This window comes from Lissotriton helveticus, chromosome 2_1, assembly GCF_964261635.1.
Source record: "Lissotriton helveticus chromosome 2_1, aLisHel1.1, whole genome shotgun sequence".
Lineage (NCBI taxonomy): Eukaryota > Metazoa > Chordata > Amphibia > Caudata > Salamandridae > Lissotriton > Lissotriton helveticus.
The window spans coordinates 1,398,106,961-1,398,123,006 of NC_136059.1; the positions used below are offsets into that span (position 1 = coordinate 1,398,106,961).

General features: G+C 49.9%; 1 protein-coding gene across 1 annotated transcript in view; it reads left to right on the forward strand.

The window, feature by feature from the left end:
• LOC144820261 (dynein axonemal heavy chain 6-like) overlaps window positions 1–16,046 on the forward strand; it is a 1,187,310-nt gene that overhangs the window by 724,904 nt on the left and 446,360 nt on the right. The window contains exons 25-26 of the mRNA XM_078677850.1: window positions 5,732–5,896; window positions 5,985–6,098. Coding sequence (XP_078533976.1) covers window positions 5,732–5,896; window positions 5,985–6,098 — 279 coding nt within the window. The remainder of the gene's footprint in view (window positions 1–5,731; window positions 5,897–5,984; window positions 6,099–16,046) is intronic.

Here is a 16,046-nt window from a genome sequence, read left to right on the forward strand (position 1 = left end):
GCGTGACGTCTAGGAGCCTAGACTGTTTGTCATTTGCTTGTAAGCGCTAATGTGCGATAGACGCTTCTCCTGCAAGAGCCTGACCCGCGCGCAAGCCCAGCGACGACACATGCTGCCACCCCCGCAGTTATTCGTTGTATTTCTCCCCAAGTGGGACACTAGTTTGGATATGTCACCCCCGGTGAGATATCCCCAGTATTGGGACTGTTTCCCACCTACCGTTCTGTTTATTGTTACTCCCCTTAGTCCCTCCCCTATGACTGTGGAAGCTCGGCGCGTAGGAACACGTATGTCACATGCACACCGACGGCCGTCGGGGGCTGCAGGGGGTTCCCTCTCCCACTCACGACACCCTAAGTATGGCAGTCTCATGCACAGACGTTAACGTCCTGACACTGAATGTACGAGGCCTACACACACCCAGCAAACGGTACTCGGTTTACTCATATATTAGGCGCATGTCAGCCAATATAGCGTTTCTGCAGGAGACACATATTAATACCACCGAACTCACCCGCTTACAAGTCAAATGGCGAGGTGTCCTCTGTGCCACACACTATTCAGCATTTGCGCGCGGCGCTTTAATTTGGGTCAGGCCTGGCACTCCCTTCCGGGAACTTTGGCGGGTGGTAGATCGAGAGGGCCGGTATGCGCTTTTGGAAGGGGTGCTCGATGGCCAGGGTATACTCCTTGGAAGCATATATGCCCCCAACACAGATCAGGACAAATTCTGGGACCACCTCACAGGCGTTCTAGCCCAGTTCACTACAGTTCCATGGGTACTGGGAGGCGACTTTAACTGTACACTAGACCCCGCCCTGGATCGCTCACATCCTCCCCCCACACACTCCCCGGCCCCTCGACAGGCAGACCTCTTCAGGGCATGGACCACGCACTGGGCACTCACTGACGCATGGCGACACCTACACCCACTTGCCCGCGTTTATTCCTTCCACTCGATCCCGCATAACCTCAGGGTCCGCCTGGACCGTTTCCTTTGCTCTGCGCCGATCCTCCCTAAGATCGCATCTGCAGATTACTTGGGTCGGATCCTATCGGATCATGATGCCCACGTCATTCGGCTGAACTGGCGCCCCCCGCGCCCGCCAGTCCCCACCTGGCGCCTCCCTAGAGACTGCCTCACGGACCCAGTGTTCAGAGACGCACACAAATCCAGCATCCAAGACTATTTCGCACACAACACAGACACGGCATCGTCAGTACTGGTGGAATGGGACGCTTTTAAAGTGGTGGCCAGGGGCGAATGCATCCAACAGGTAGTCGGGGTTCGCCGCACCCTGGAACGGATGCTCCAGACCTCAGAGCGGTCTCTGGCCGCACTCACTACACAGCCTGACGACTCAGAGGAGCACGCCATACTCACGGCCAAGGCTAAGACGGATTATCAGGCGGCCTGCGCTGACCTCAGAAAGTACAATTTTAGAGCTTATGCCTCTAGGGTGCATAAGGACAGAGACAAAACTGGCGCGCTCCTGGCCTGGATGGCGAGGCAAGATACCGTAATCAAGCCGATCACGGATATTATCAATCCAGACGGCGTACTGGTGCGCTCCCAAGCCGATATCCTCCTGGCGTTCCAGCGACACTATACACAAGTGTACGGAACTCCGACCCACTGTTCCCCTTTTTCCGTGGATAGTTTTTTGGACCCACTGACGCTACCTACAATATCGGAAGCAGATAAGCACACCCTCGACACCAAGATAAAACCCCCTGACATCACCCAGGCGATTCGTGCCATGTCCCGGAATAAAGCGCCAGGACTGGACGGCTTCCCGCTGGAATACTACTCGACATTCTCTCCCCTGGTGGTCCCCCGTTTGTCGCGGGTGTTCGGGGCGTCCCTTCAACTGGGGAGATTGCCCCAGTCACTGCGGGAATCCGTGATCGTCACCTTCCCTAAGCCCCACAGAGACCCACTCCACATGGGATCGTACCGCCCCATCACGCTCCTATCGGCTGACTGTAAAATTCTGGGGAAAATTCTAGCTGATCGTTATGCACAGGTCATACGCCCACTGGTCCACCCCGACCAATGTGGCTTTGTTCCGGGAAGGAACACCTCCCAGAACCTTCGCCGAGTTTTCCATGTACAAGATCAGGTGCGTGGCAGATTTCCTCGCGCCGCCTGTCTCATTATGGACCTGGAGAAGGCATTTGATACCCTCACCTGGCCCTATCTTTTCTCGGTCTTGCAGCGCCTTAATGTTGGCCCGACGCTTGTAGCATACACGCGCCTCTTGTATACTGATTTGACTACGCGTGTCCGCATCGGGAAACGTATATCACCAGCGTTCGAGGTTCGGCGAGGCACGCGACAGGGGTGCCCCCTGTCGCCTCTTTTATTTGCACTGGCGGTCGAGCCGCTGGCGGTGAGACTACGCCTAGAGGGCGCGGAATGGGGCATCCCGCTAGCGGACAGCACCCACAGTGTCTCCATGTACGCGGACGATCTCCTCATATACGTCCGAGACATTGAAACGGACCTGACCGCTATTGGGGCGACACTGGAGGAATTGGCGAATGCCTCCGGATTACAGGTGAACTGGGACAAATCCACGGTCTACCCCTTGCACCCGAGCCTGCCCCCCCGGGAAGTCGAGCTCGGAGCACATAAACTCTGGTGGTCCACGGAAGCCCCCCGCTACCTTGGTGTCCGCATGTATCATTCCCCAGCGGACCTTTTCGCGGGGAACCACTGCAAAGCACTTGCCAGCCTGCGCCCGGCGGTTGCCTTCTGGAATAAACTCCCACTAGCCCCAATAGGTCGGATTGCACTGGCTAAAATGATAATGCTCCCCCGGCTCCTATATCACTTCACGAATTTGCCAGTGGTGCCGCCCAGATCTTTTTTCCGCGACGTTGACTCCCTCCTAGGGACCCTTATCTGGGGCGAGGGCCGACACCGGGTCGCCCTGCGAACCCTCCAACTTCCCACGACGCTGGGAGGGCTCGGAGCTCCATCCTTCGAGTCATACTTCCTTGCAGCGCAGCTCCAGTGGCTGTCGTACTGGACGGCGGACCGTTACCCTCAGGAAACTGTCACCTCGACCGGTAGAATCGCGACCCCGGAACTCACCCGTCTACTACTCCCGGGCACCAAGCCACGGCGCACATACCCCCTCCAAGTGGCGATAGCGCGCCGGTGCATGATGCGGATCCACCGAATGTCCCCCGCTCGACCTCCGTACTCTCCGCTCTTACCGCTGATAGGCAGCCCCAGGCAAGACTCTTACTTCACGACTCCGTTCTTCGCCGGATGGTCGCTCTGTGGCATCACGGATCTGGAGTCGCTCTTTGAGGAAGGCCAGCTAAAAACACTTGACCGTCTGACCGCTGAATATGGGCTCCCCCCGGGCCAATTTCTCAGATATCGACAGCTGATTGAGGGATTCCGACCCCATTTCGACCTTCGCACGGGCGAGCCAGACACGCATCCAGTCATACACACTATCCTACGTATGGGGGTGGGACGTCATTTGGTCACCTGGTTGTACAAATCCATCCGAGAACTCTCACATGCTCCCCTGACGACCTTGCGCACTACATGGGAGGAGGACATAGGCCGCGCGCTGCACGACTCTGAGTGGACTAAGGCGTTGGAGGCCCCCAAACGCGTCTCTAGGAATGCCCGCTTCAAGAATATCCAATACTATATCCTACACAGGGCGTACCTCACCCCAGCGCGCTTACAGAAATTCTATCCCTCCACGTCCTTCCTATGCCCCAGATGCTGCTCCCCTACTGCAGATTTTCGTCATATGTTTTGGAGCTGCCCCGACCTGCATTCCTTTTGGCGGGCGGTACATGACACCTTGTCGGAACTGACTGGCCTCACCACGTTATCCACCTGGGAGTCTAGCGCACTAGGCATCTTTCATGTCCCTAAGCGGGTTCCAGTACATAGACGCTTCGTGTCCTTAGCGCTCCTGTTAGCGAACAGATGCATTACCATGCGCTGGCGATCCCCGGAGGGTCCCCCTATAGCAGCCTGGACGGGGGCAGTCAGTAAATGGGCGGCGGCGGAAGAGGATGCTCTTAGAGAGGAAGAAGCCAGGGGTGCGCGTAAATTTCCCATATCCATGGAATGGGCCATGCTCCTCCACAGTTTCCGACAGTCCTTCACTGTGAGTGAACCACCTACCCCTTCCCCTCCCCTCCCAGTCCGTGAAGACCGATAGCATCTGCCTGATGTCTTCCCCCCCCTCCCCAGAACACGCTCCTGACTACCTGCTCGCCCCTCTGGAACGCAGGCTGATTGACCCACTGGGTTCCCCCCCCCCCTGACGCCCGTCGCTAGTATCCCCCTACTTTGACCTTGCTGGCGCCCGCACGCTTCCCTCCCACGGTTTTGTTCCCCCCTGTTCTCTGGTAGCACCGTTCATGGGCAGTACAGGCCCCGATCCAACGCCTTAGAGACCGGAACTTACTTACATGTTATCGTCCACTGGTTTTTTTTGGCTATGCGGGTTCACCGTCTCCCGACCGATAGACATGGCTATACGACCAGCACGGCTTGATCGAGGAATTGTATATTTGCACCAGTTGTATAAACCAAAAATGTTGCACGCATGGCCGAATGTTGAGGCCAAGTCGGCTGATAATTTTTACTGTACCTGTTTACTTTGATGCAACAATAAAACAAATTAAAAAAAAAAAAAATAAAAACATCAAAACAGGACTACTGGCATCCACACAAATGGTGGCCATCTTATAATGTGCAAATTGCATCCAAATCCCAGGTTTACAAATGGCGGTTTAAGATCAAAGTGCATAGTGCTTATTAAAAACAGTTAACGTAATTGTATTGATACACAATTCCATTGTACAATTTTTAAACACAGTGAAAATACTTTTAAACACACAATTCCATATTCTTATATCAAGATTTTCTTTTTCTATAAAAGAGTTATTTTTACAGTGTCTCTTTTGGACCTCTATTTTATCGGTTGAGGAATTGTTAGGAGAGATAGCTTCCTATTTTGCATGGTATTAATTAAAAAAAAATAAAAAAAATAAAAAAATATATATATATATGTTATATATGGTGTTTTTCATGCCTTATCTTCACACTATGTGTGTATTTTTGGAAATTATGTACTGGGTACATTGGATATGTATATGTCTACTATCATTGGTCCGTCTGTGTGCCTCGAAGCACGGAAAGAAGGGCGGAACTGATGTCATTACGCCAACGTAGGCCTAATAAGGAGTCAGTGACGTCAGTCGGAGTCGTGCGCGATGCCGTGCTCCTGTGACGTTGTCCACGCCGGCGTGCTACAAAAGAATTTTCCGAACGTTGCTGATGCAGGGAGATATTCACAAGGTGACAAATCCACAGGCAGATACTGTATCCACCAGAAAAAGCGTTACCGAAGGTAAGTAACTTGTTCGGCAGGCCCCTTGAGGTGCCTGCCATGGGATGCAGGGATGAACTGCACCTCTGCTCTTTATAATGAGAGCATGCATTCCGTTCGGAAAGCATGCTTCCATTGTAAAGACTAGGATTGCGATCAAACAGTGTTCGGTCGCATCCTAGTTGCTGATTTGTGACCGCCGTTAGGAGGTCAGTTCCAGTTCCAGATTGATGTCCGACAGACGCAGGTCCGTCCGACATCAAGATCTGTCCCTATGTGTGTATATAAACATATGTATATGTGTATATTTTCTAATCCTGATCATTTGCACTTATTTAATTTCATTGATACAGGTCAGCTTAGGAAAGGGACTTAAAGCAAGAGGAAATGTGGAAGACTGGCTTGGAAAGGTCGAAGAGGCTATGTTCATTTCTTTAAGACGTCTCAGCAAAGCTGCAATTGCTGATTATCAAACTAAACCGAGAGTAGAGTGGACAGTTGCTGGACATCCTTCACAGGTAAACAGCTACACAGTGTCTTTCTCTGAACTGTTTGTAAATGCTCTTATCATTTCTGATGGGCTGTGTTTCTGTTCTTTATATGAAGGTAATATTAACCATATCTCAGCTGATGTGGTGCCGTGATCTGACCCAGTGCTTAGAGGGTGACAGTGCTGAAAATATACAGTCTTTGGCGCATTTTGAAAAAGCTAACTTTGAGGTGAGTGAGGAAAGATTAATTTGCATATCTTTGTTTCTTGCTGCTAATTGTTTTAGCTTCTCAGACAGTCAGTCAGGTTGGAAGGAATAAATTAAGAGAATAATGTGGAGGATAATTGGCACCATCAGTGTGACACTGTGAATGTTGCATTTTCGCCTCTAATTAATAAATTTGAAAAAGTACATTGTTACTTGACAGGAAACATTTTATAGCTTTCATTATGAAAGATCTCAATTTCTTCCTGAAAATAATTTGAAAAGTGTTAAGTAAATTTGTCCTTTGAGTACATTTACAATACGGGTTTCATCATATAAGCTGTTAATCATCTTATTTCACCTGCTGTCTTCTTTGATAATAAAGATGGCCGCTATGTTTCAGGTGAGGAACGCATTATATGTCTGAGTGCATAATGATAAATATTTTTAATATTTAATATTCTGGGTTGTTTTTCTAATTGGAGCAGCAACGTCTTTTTGTCCGCTACCTGATAGACACATACCTGCCTTTTTATATAGCGATCAGCTCTCCGCTAACAGGCTTTTGTACTTGCTCAATGCAAATGTATTCTGATGGATACCTCTGCCAGTGGATTCCTCACCTTGTGAATATCCCCTGCGCAGCAGCCATACGGAATTTTTTTGTAGCTCTCTACGCCGACGATGTCATGGACGACATCACAGAGGGTACGACTCCGATCGCGACCCCGTTGAAGTCACTGGAACCATAAAAGGGCCTCGTCGGCGTGATGATGTCAGTTCCCTTTTTTTCCACGCCGTCGACGCCAACGGTTTTTTGGGACTCTCCGTAGTTACTTTGTATATCTAGCTGTTTTGCTGTGTTTCTCTTGCTTCCTTCGAAGATGTCTGCGAGGAAATCTGGTTTTAAGCCCTGCAGGGAGTGCGGTAAACAGATGTCCATCACTGACCCGCACGAAGATTGTGTTTGGTGCTTGTCTTCTGACCATGACGTCGATGGATGTCCATGCTGCAGGAAGATGAATCCAAAGGCGTTGAAAGAGAGAGAGGCAAAGCTTTTTATGGACAAAATGAGGAAGGAAAAGAAGAGAGGTAGGAGGAGGTCGAGATCTCGTTCTGAGTCGAGGTCGGGCTCGAAGTCGACGTCGGGACACTCGAAGCCGATGAAACATAAGAAAAAGAAGCACTTTTCAAGACATCGATTTGATAAGGAAGCGGCGCCGAGATCGACCCCGCCTCGACGTCACAGAAAAGATTATGTGTCTCCTTCGTTATCGATTCCGGCTTCACCAGAAAAGTTGGCTTCACCTGAAGCCTCTCCGCGTCGATCACCGACGACGGCTCCGTTACCCGATTCGGTCCATTCTCTGGCTCAAGATCAAGAACACCCTGTGCCAGAAGAGCAGGTAACTCCAGAAAAAGTTCCGACATCGGCGCCGGCTGGCCCGAATTCAGGAACACCTGCTTCGGAGTCGGTCCCGGGAGCTTACCCTCCTTTTTCCAGGTTCAGGACAAGACCAATCACATTACCTTAATGCCATGTATGGAGTCTTTCACAGGGCTATGTACCCCTCTGGTGCACCTGCGGGTCCCATTAGCTTTCAATTTGGGGGTTCCTCAAGCCTATGCCCAGGCCCCTTTCATGCCATTCCTTCTGACTGCGCCGTCTTGGAGTTTCCTGGCGCTGAGGGCTCCGACGCCGTTTCCTTCTTCACCGGCTCCTTCTGTTCGGCCTCGTTCGACGCAAGGGGCGCCGTCGGATCCGTGCACAACGCCGGCTCCGAATCCAATTGTGGCTCCATCGACGCCTGTGCTGCGGATAAGATCCAGGAGAGAGGCCCAGAGGGTCTTAGAAGAGGAAAGATATCGTGAGGAAAGGGAAGAAGGTGAACTGCATGATTCAGATGAGTGCTTTGCTGAATTGCTAGAGGCCAGCGGCCTGGACATTTCTCCTGAATGGGAGTTTTCTCCTGATTCTGATGCTCCTTCAAAAGATGTAGCACCGTATCACGTGGTTGTTAAAAAGGCAGCTGAATTATTGGACATTTAACTCCCTACTATTGAGTTTAAGTAAAATTTATTAACGGAGGTTCTCCCTTCACCTTCCTCTGTTGTTGAGCCTCTTTTGCCTTTCAATGAGGCAATTCTTGAGCCTGTACTAGAGGTTTTGCGAAAGCCTCATTCTGCGCCTGCAGTTTCCAGGTCCATAGCAAGAAGATATAGGGTTGCTCCTGGTTACCCAGAGTTTTTATCTGCTCATCCTTCTCCAGAGAGCTTAGTAGTTCAGGCTGCATGCTCAAAGAGATCTTCGGGAGTATTCCCTCAAGTTCCAGCTGATAGGGAATCAAAGAGGCTTGATCATTCTGCCAAGAAGGTATTCTTCTCTGCAAGCATGGCATTGACATCAAAGAATGCTACATGTTTGATGGGTAGATACACCCATGCTTTGATGGACTCATCTAAACAGTTGCTGCCTAAGCTGTCTGAGGAAGACAGGAAGAATTTTGAGGAGGTTTTACATGATACCCAGGCTGCTGCACGTCAAGTCATTCTGAGTGGACTAGACATAGCTGACTCGGTGGCAAGGATCATGGGTTCTTCAGTGGCTACTAGAAGGAGTGCTTGGTTGAAGTCTACGGATTTTTCAACAGATGTTCAAGCTACTCTGTTGGACCCACCATTTGATGGTTCAGGACTCTTTGGTAACAAAGCGGACACGGCCTTAGAGAGATTTAAAGAAAGCAAAGCAAAAGCTAAATCTCTTGGCTTGCAAGCTCAACCTTTCCGAAAATACAGAGGATTTGGGAAGTCGTCCTTTCGTTCATATGGCCTGCCTCGTCAGCAGCAGCAACAACAACAACAGAATACTCTATTTAAATCGTATAGAGGTAAAAGAAGAGGTCGTCCCGAGGCCGTCAACCCTCCTCCTCTTCTTCCTCTACCTCTCCTCCTATCACCACAGCAAAGCAGCCCTAGATTCCCCATTCCAGATCATGTTGGTCCTGTAGGGGGTCGGCTCACTCATTTTCTGCAAGATTGGGAATCTGTCACTATAGACCTTTGACCTTTGGGTTCTCAATCTTGTAGAGAATGGGTATGCTCTTCCCTTTTGGGAATTCCCTCCAAATTACCCTCCTTGCCAAGGGGCTTGCTCGGAAGAACATCTCCTTATCCTGCAGGAGGAAGTTCTAACATTATTAAGGAAAGGTGCAATAGAGGTGGTTCCCGAGCAGGAAAGGGGTCAGGGGTGCTACTCCCGGTATTTCCTGATTCCCAAGAAGGATGGCAGGTTACGTCCAATCATGGATCTCAGGATCTTGAATCTTTTTCTGAAACAAGAGCAGTTAAAGATGCTCACCTTTGCGCAGGTTCTTCAGGCGCTACAGCAAGAGGACTGGATGGTGTTGATCGACTTACATGATGCGTACTTTCATATTCCTATCCTGAAGTCGCACAGGAAGTATCTCCGTTTCACGGTGGGCTCGCAGCACTAGCAGTTTGCGGTTCTCCCGTTTGGACTTACTACTGCACCTCGAGTCTTCACCAAGGTGATGGCAGTGGTGGCAGCCCATCTCAGAAGATTGGGGATTCCAGTTTTTCCCTATCTGGACGACTGGCTTCTCAAAGCAGAGTCTCCAGAGAAGGTGCTTCATCATTTACAGGTGACAACCCAGCTGTTGTTCAAATTGGGTTTTTCAATAAATGTACCCAAGTCTCACCTGGTGCCCTCACAGCGCAACCTGTTCATAGGGGCAGTACAGGACACTACTGTGTGTTGGGCATTCCCTCCTCCTAAAAGGATTCTCGACATTCAGGAAATGATTCCTTTGTTTTTCAACGGAGCGGTTGTTCCAGTCCTGAAGGACCATCGTCTGCTCGGTTTGTTTGCTTCCTGCATTCTGCTGGTCAACCATGCACGCTGGCACATGAGGGCGCTCCAGTGGTGCCTCCGCAGGCAGTGATATCAGCACAACGGAGGTCTCAGGAGGTCAGTGAGGATCTCCAGAGAAGCTGCAGCGCATCTGTCTTGGTGGAGCGTGGAGGGCAATCTGATTCAAGGAAAGCCCTTCCATCTGCCTCCATCGGTTGCCACAGTGATAACGGATGCATCCACTCTAGGGTGGGATGCTCATCTGGGGGATCTGGAGATCAAGGGTCTTTGGTCTCCAGAGAAAAGGTTGCTTCACATCAACCTTCTAGATGTACGGGCGATACGTTTGGTGCTCAAGGCCTTCCTCCCTTCCCTTTGCGGTCAGTCGATTCAAGTCCTAACGGACAACACTACCGCGATGTGGTATGTCAACAAGCAGGGAGGAGTGGGGTCACAGTGTCACTGCAGAGAGGCTCTGCGTCTCTGGTCCTGGGTTCAGGACCATCAGATTTGTCTGATGGCAAATCATATGGCCGGAGTTCTGAACATACGTGCAGACAGTCTCTGTTGGCAGTTCTCAGCCAACCACGAGTGGAGGCTTCATCTGGAGGTGGTTCGTCACGTCTTTCGGACGTGGGGAACTCCTCGGGTAGACCTGTTTGCCACTCACGAGAACGCTCACTGCCCGTCATTCTGCAGTCTCCAGTATCCAATGCAGGGAGCTTTGGGGGACGCGTTTCAGTTGAGTTGGGACTCACAACTCCTTTACGCGTTTCCTTCCATACCCTTGATTCCTCGGGTTCTGAGGAAGATTCGCCAAGACCGGGCCCAAGTCATATTGATCGCCCCGGATTGGCCAAGAAGGGTGTGGTACACAGATCTTCTCCACCTCTCCTTGTGCCCTCCGTTCCATCTCCCTGTCAGGGCAGGCCTCCACTCGCAGTTGCAGGGGCAGGTTCTACACCGCCACCCTCCAGAGCTTACACCTTCATGCCTGGAGATTGAACAGGGCAACCTGAATTCTTTTTCACTTCCTCCTGATGTGGTGGACGTTATTTTGTCCGCCAGACGTATCTCCACCAAATCTATCTATTCCTATAGGTGGTCTAAATTTGTCCATTGGTGTGGGGAAAAGTCTATTGACCCTTTAAAGGCTTGTTTATCCAACATTCTTCAGTTTGCTTTATCTCTGTCCCAGCAGGGTTTTGCTGTGGCTACGGTAAAAGGTTATCTTTCGGCATTGTCAGCATTCCTTTGTTTGCCGGACCAGCCATCTTTGTTTAAGTCACCTGTGGTGTTGCGTTTCATAAGGGACTTACCGACAAATTCCCTCATACTCCTTTTATTGTGCCTCAATGGGACTTAAATCTTGCCTTAACCTACTTGATGGGTTCACCTTTTGTACCATTGCACAAGTGTTCCATGAGGCTATTGTCTTATAAGACTGTTTTTCTTGTAGTAATTACCTCGGCAAAGAGGGTAAGTGAGCTTCAAGCTCTTAGTTCAAAAACCCCATTCTTGACCATTCATGCTGAAAGAATGGTACTCAGGACCAGGGCTGCTTTTCTGCCTAAGGTGGTAACTCCCTTCCATCTGGGGCAGTCCATTACCCTTCCTACCTTCTATCCTCCCCCTCACCCTTCCAAGGAGGAGGAGCGGCTTCACCGTCTGGACCCTAAGAGGGCGGTGAGCTTTTATATCAATAGATCTAAAGACTATTGTGTGGATGACCAGTTCTTTGTGGGATTTGCTGGCTGCAAGAAAGGAAGAGCGGTGCACAAGCGCACACTTTCAAGATGTATTATCTTGTACATTAAGATCTGCTACGCCCTGGCTGGTAAGGAACCTCCAGAGGGTATAAGAGCTCACTCTACTAGGGCAAAGTCTTCATCATCGGCTTTGTCTAGGGGTGTACCTGTAGAGGACATTTGCAGAGCGGCAACTTGGGCCTCCCACCACACTTTCGCGAAGCATTACTGCTTAGATTCCGAAGTGTTGAGGGACGGCCACTTTGCGCATTCTGTCCTTCAAGATTTTCTGGTATAGAGTAGTGGACACCCTCCTCTGGGAGTGGGCACTGCTGTGGGATTCTATTCACAAGGTGAGGAATCCACTGGCAGATGTATCCATCAGAAGAACAAGGTACATACCTTTGGTAACGCTTTTTCTGGTGGATACAGTATCTGCCTGTGGATTCCTCACATGCCCACCCGCCTCCCCGTTGTCCACTCTTCTATACCTGTAAATATTTATGTTGTATTTTACAATGGAAATGTTTAATTGTTTTTACCTTTTAAATTATTTTCACACTATGTGTGTTAGTTCAAATACTGTGTATTTTGTATGCTATACTTGTTTATGTCGGTCCGTCTGTGTGCCTCGGGGGCACGGACAAAAGGGGCTGAACTGATGTCATCACGCTGACGAGACCCTTTTATGGATCCAGTGACGTCAGCGGGGTCGCGAGCGGAGTCGTACCCTCGGTGACGTCATCCATGACCTCGTCGGCGTAGAGAGCTACAAAAAATTTCCGTATGGCTGCTGCACAGGGGATATTCACAAGGTGAGGAATCCACAGGCAGCTACTGTATCCACCAGAAAAAGCATTACCGAAGGTAAGTAACTTGTTCTTTTTGATTATAGGGTTGCTGTCTCTTGACGTTTTCTAGCTATTGGGTATATTTTGAATGGGTAAATGGATATTTGTTTCATATTTCTTTTTTTTCCACAAATATATGTTTATTAACATTTTATCATGTAGTACAGAGTGAACTGGCATTTTATACATTTAGCTATATTCAGACGGCTGAGCAGGTTACAGGACCATAAAGAAACAACATGCAATCATAGATGTATACCCCCCCCATCATGTCCCAGGAATCCTAGAGTAGTGAGTACAGTTTCTCCAATAGCAAGGACAGGGGGTAAGGTAGTAGTGCCTAGAGCATACTCTTCGTCTGTCTTGATGTTATGACAATAGTAATCTAATTTCTCCAAAAGAGAAGGTAACCTTTATTAAGAATAAGTCGTAACCAGACTCTTAGAGAACATGGAAAACCAAATACCCCCCTCACCCCCAACCCCCCTCCCTAACTTAACCCTAGTGGCGGCTACCCAAACGCAGCTCGGTTACACTCCTAGGAGTTCCAAAAAGGAAACAGGTGCATAGCTCTGACCGATGCAGGTCAGATGGTTGATGATAATCCCTTCGTAAGGAAAGCTACTAGCGGGCCCCATCTATATTCGAAATTCTTATAGTCGTCCCTGCATATATCTACCATCCTTTCAAGGCCCAGTAGTTCCCAGAGTCTGGAATGCCATAACGAGAGGGCGGGAGCTTTCTTTTTCCTCTATGCGGCCGCTATGGCCACTTTCGCAGCACCAATGCAGGTCCACATAATGGCCTTGTCTGCTTTAGTTTGATGTTTGAGGGAGGGGTCGTGGAGGCCAAGTAGGGTGTTTGCCATGGAAGTCGGAAGAGGATACCCCAGCATATCTTTAATTTGTGCAAGAATTTCCTCCCAAAAGGGTCGTATCATTGGACAGTCCCACCAAATATGTTGAAAATCGCCCAACAGGCCGCAACTCTCCAACACAGGGCAGACGAGTCGGGAAATATCTGTTTGATCTTGGTAGGGTAGAGGTACCAGTCCATCATTAGTTTCAGGTGAGCCTCCCTTAGTTCTATGGAGTGGTTAAATTTTAGGATATCTGACAAGAGCCCCGCCCACTCACTATCTTGAATGTCCCGCTGTAATATACCCTCCCACATGTACATGTAACATGGCCTCTGGGTGTGCATAGACGTGAGAAGGTAGTTGTATAGAAAGGAGATCACACCTTTCATAGAGTCTATAGTTTGTACATATTTCTCAAACTTTGTGAGGGGGCGAGTGGCTGCTTCATGGATGTGGGGTGTAAGCGCCCAGTGTTTCATTTGAAGATAGTGATAGTGTTCAGTATGCTCCAGTCCATACTCCCTTTTCCAGCTATCAAAGGTAAGAATGTCATGGTTATAGAAAAGGTGCATCAGTGCTCTGCAGCCGCCCTCTCTTCAATGGTAAAAGGGTCCGGGGGAAGGCCAAGTTAAAATGTATTGGCGTATATGGTGACGGGAAGGTGGTCCACTGGGCGTTATGTCATATAGAATCCCATACTTTAAGGATGGTTCGGGTAGGCGTGCTAATGTATACATTCTCTGGTCTGTCTTTCTAGGGCTTCCAGATGAGGTCCCATATCAACCTCTGTGTCACTGTCCTGTCCATATGGAACCAATGTTTCTCCGATTCCCTCTTGGACCACTCGGTCACCTCTCGTAACTGAGCTGCCTTGTAGTTGAGGTAAAAGTCCTGGAGACCCACCCCACCCTCCCCCGTGGTCTTCTTAAAATGGAGAAGGAGAACCGAGCACAGCCACCCTGCCAAACGAACCGCAGCACCATAGATTTTAGTTTATGGAGAAAATCCTCTTCCAACTCCACTGGAAGAGCTTGGAATAGATGTAATAATTTAGGAAGTACTGTCATTTTGATGGCATGGATGCGGCCAAGCCAGGAAATAAAAAGCGGTTTCCATCGTGTGAGATCTGCCTGGAGTAGGAGGAAAGTTAGCTTTATAAAGTTCCTCTACTCGGGGTGTCAATTGAATTCCCAGGTATTGAAGAGGCCGGGAGGTCCATTGAAGCTGGGTGCTCGACCGGAGGCTCTCAACCTCAGCAGTAGGGACTGTGAGGTTAAGTATGTAGGATTTATCCAAATTGACCTTGAAACCTGCTACTGTTTCAAATCATGTGAGTTCCGTTTGGAGTGCAGGTAGAGAGGTGGCCGGGTCAGTGAGGGAGAGGAGTACGTTGTGTGTGAAAAGTGATGTTTTATGCATTTCTCCACTAAAAGGTATGCCCTTTATCTCAGGAGTGGCGTGAATAGCCATAGCTAGCGGTTCTATACTGAGAGTAAACAGGAGGGGTGACAAAGGGTACCCCTGGCGAGTGCCCCTCGTCAGTGAGAAGGGAGCCAACAAAATCCCATTTACCTGCACTCTTGAGCGGGGTTGGACATAGTTATCGCGTATCATTTTAATTAATTTGTCTGCAAACCCAAAGGATGTGAGTGTAGTAAAGAGAAACTCCCAGTCTACTCTGTTGAATGCCTTTTTGGCATCTAGTCCCACGAATACCGCTGGGATGTGTTTCTTGTTAGCTTTTTTGATTAGGTGGACAATATGTCTGGTGTTGTCATGAGTCTCGTGGCCTTTGTTAAAGCCAGACTGGTCCGGTTGAATGAGATTCGGCATGAGGTTGTTCAGTCGAGTCGCATGGATAGTTGAGTACAATATCTGAAAGAAACAGGTTAGTATTAGATTCCTTAACTTAGAATATCCCAAGGCGTCAGTCTGGATCCGGAAACTTTTGCGTAGCAGTACCCCTGCACGTCGGTAGTCGTCGTCTGCGGCTCCGCCTCTGTCGTCGGCGTCATTGGCGCCAGGATGACGTCGCCGGAGTACTTAGACGCCGCCCTCACGCACTGACGTCAGTTCTTCTTTTTTCCACGCCAGCAAGCGCCGATCCGGAAAAAGTGGTACCCTTTAGTAATTTTTTGACTAAACTTTTTTGATCCTTTTGATCTGTTTTTCGAGTCGAACGACTCCATAGGTGCCGGTAGGGATGCCCGGGTTCAAACCTTGTGCCGACTGCAGCCGTCTGATGTCGGTTACCAACCCCCATCGCCGGTGCCTGTATTGCTTAGGGGCCGAGCACGATGACAAGTTGTGCCCCCGACTGCCAGGCCTTGACGTCGAAAGCTAGGCGGGAGCGGTCCCGTAGGTGCCCCGAGCTCCGGCAGTCGGCCCCGCGCCGCTCGAGGTCCCGGTCCAGGAGGAGGTCGAGAGACCGGTCGCGGGGCCGGAGTCATCACAGCGCGGCGAGTCAACACCACTCGTCGGGCTCCAAGTCCTCAGGTAAGAGGCATAAGAATTTGAAGAAGCGATTACGCTCTTCTGACTCCCCCAGACGCTCGTACGACGCTGCCGGGGGTTTGGGCGACACCACCCTCGCGGCTCTGCCGGAGCCGCAGACGCTGCGGCCAGCTCCATACCCACCGGTCCC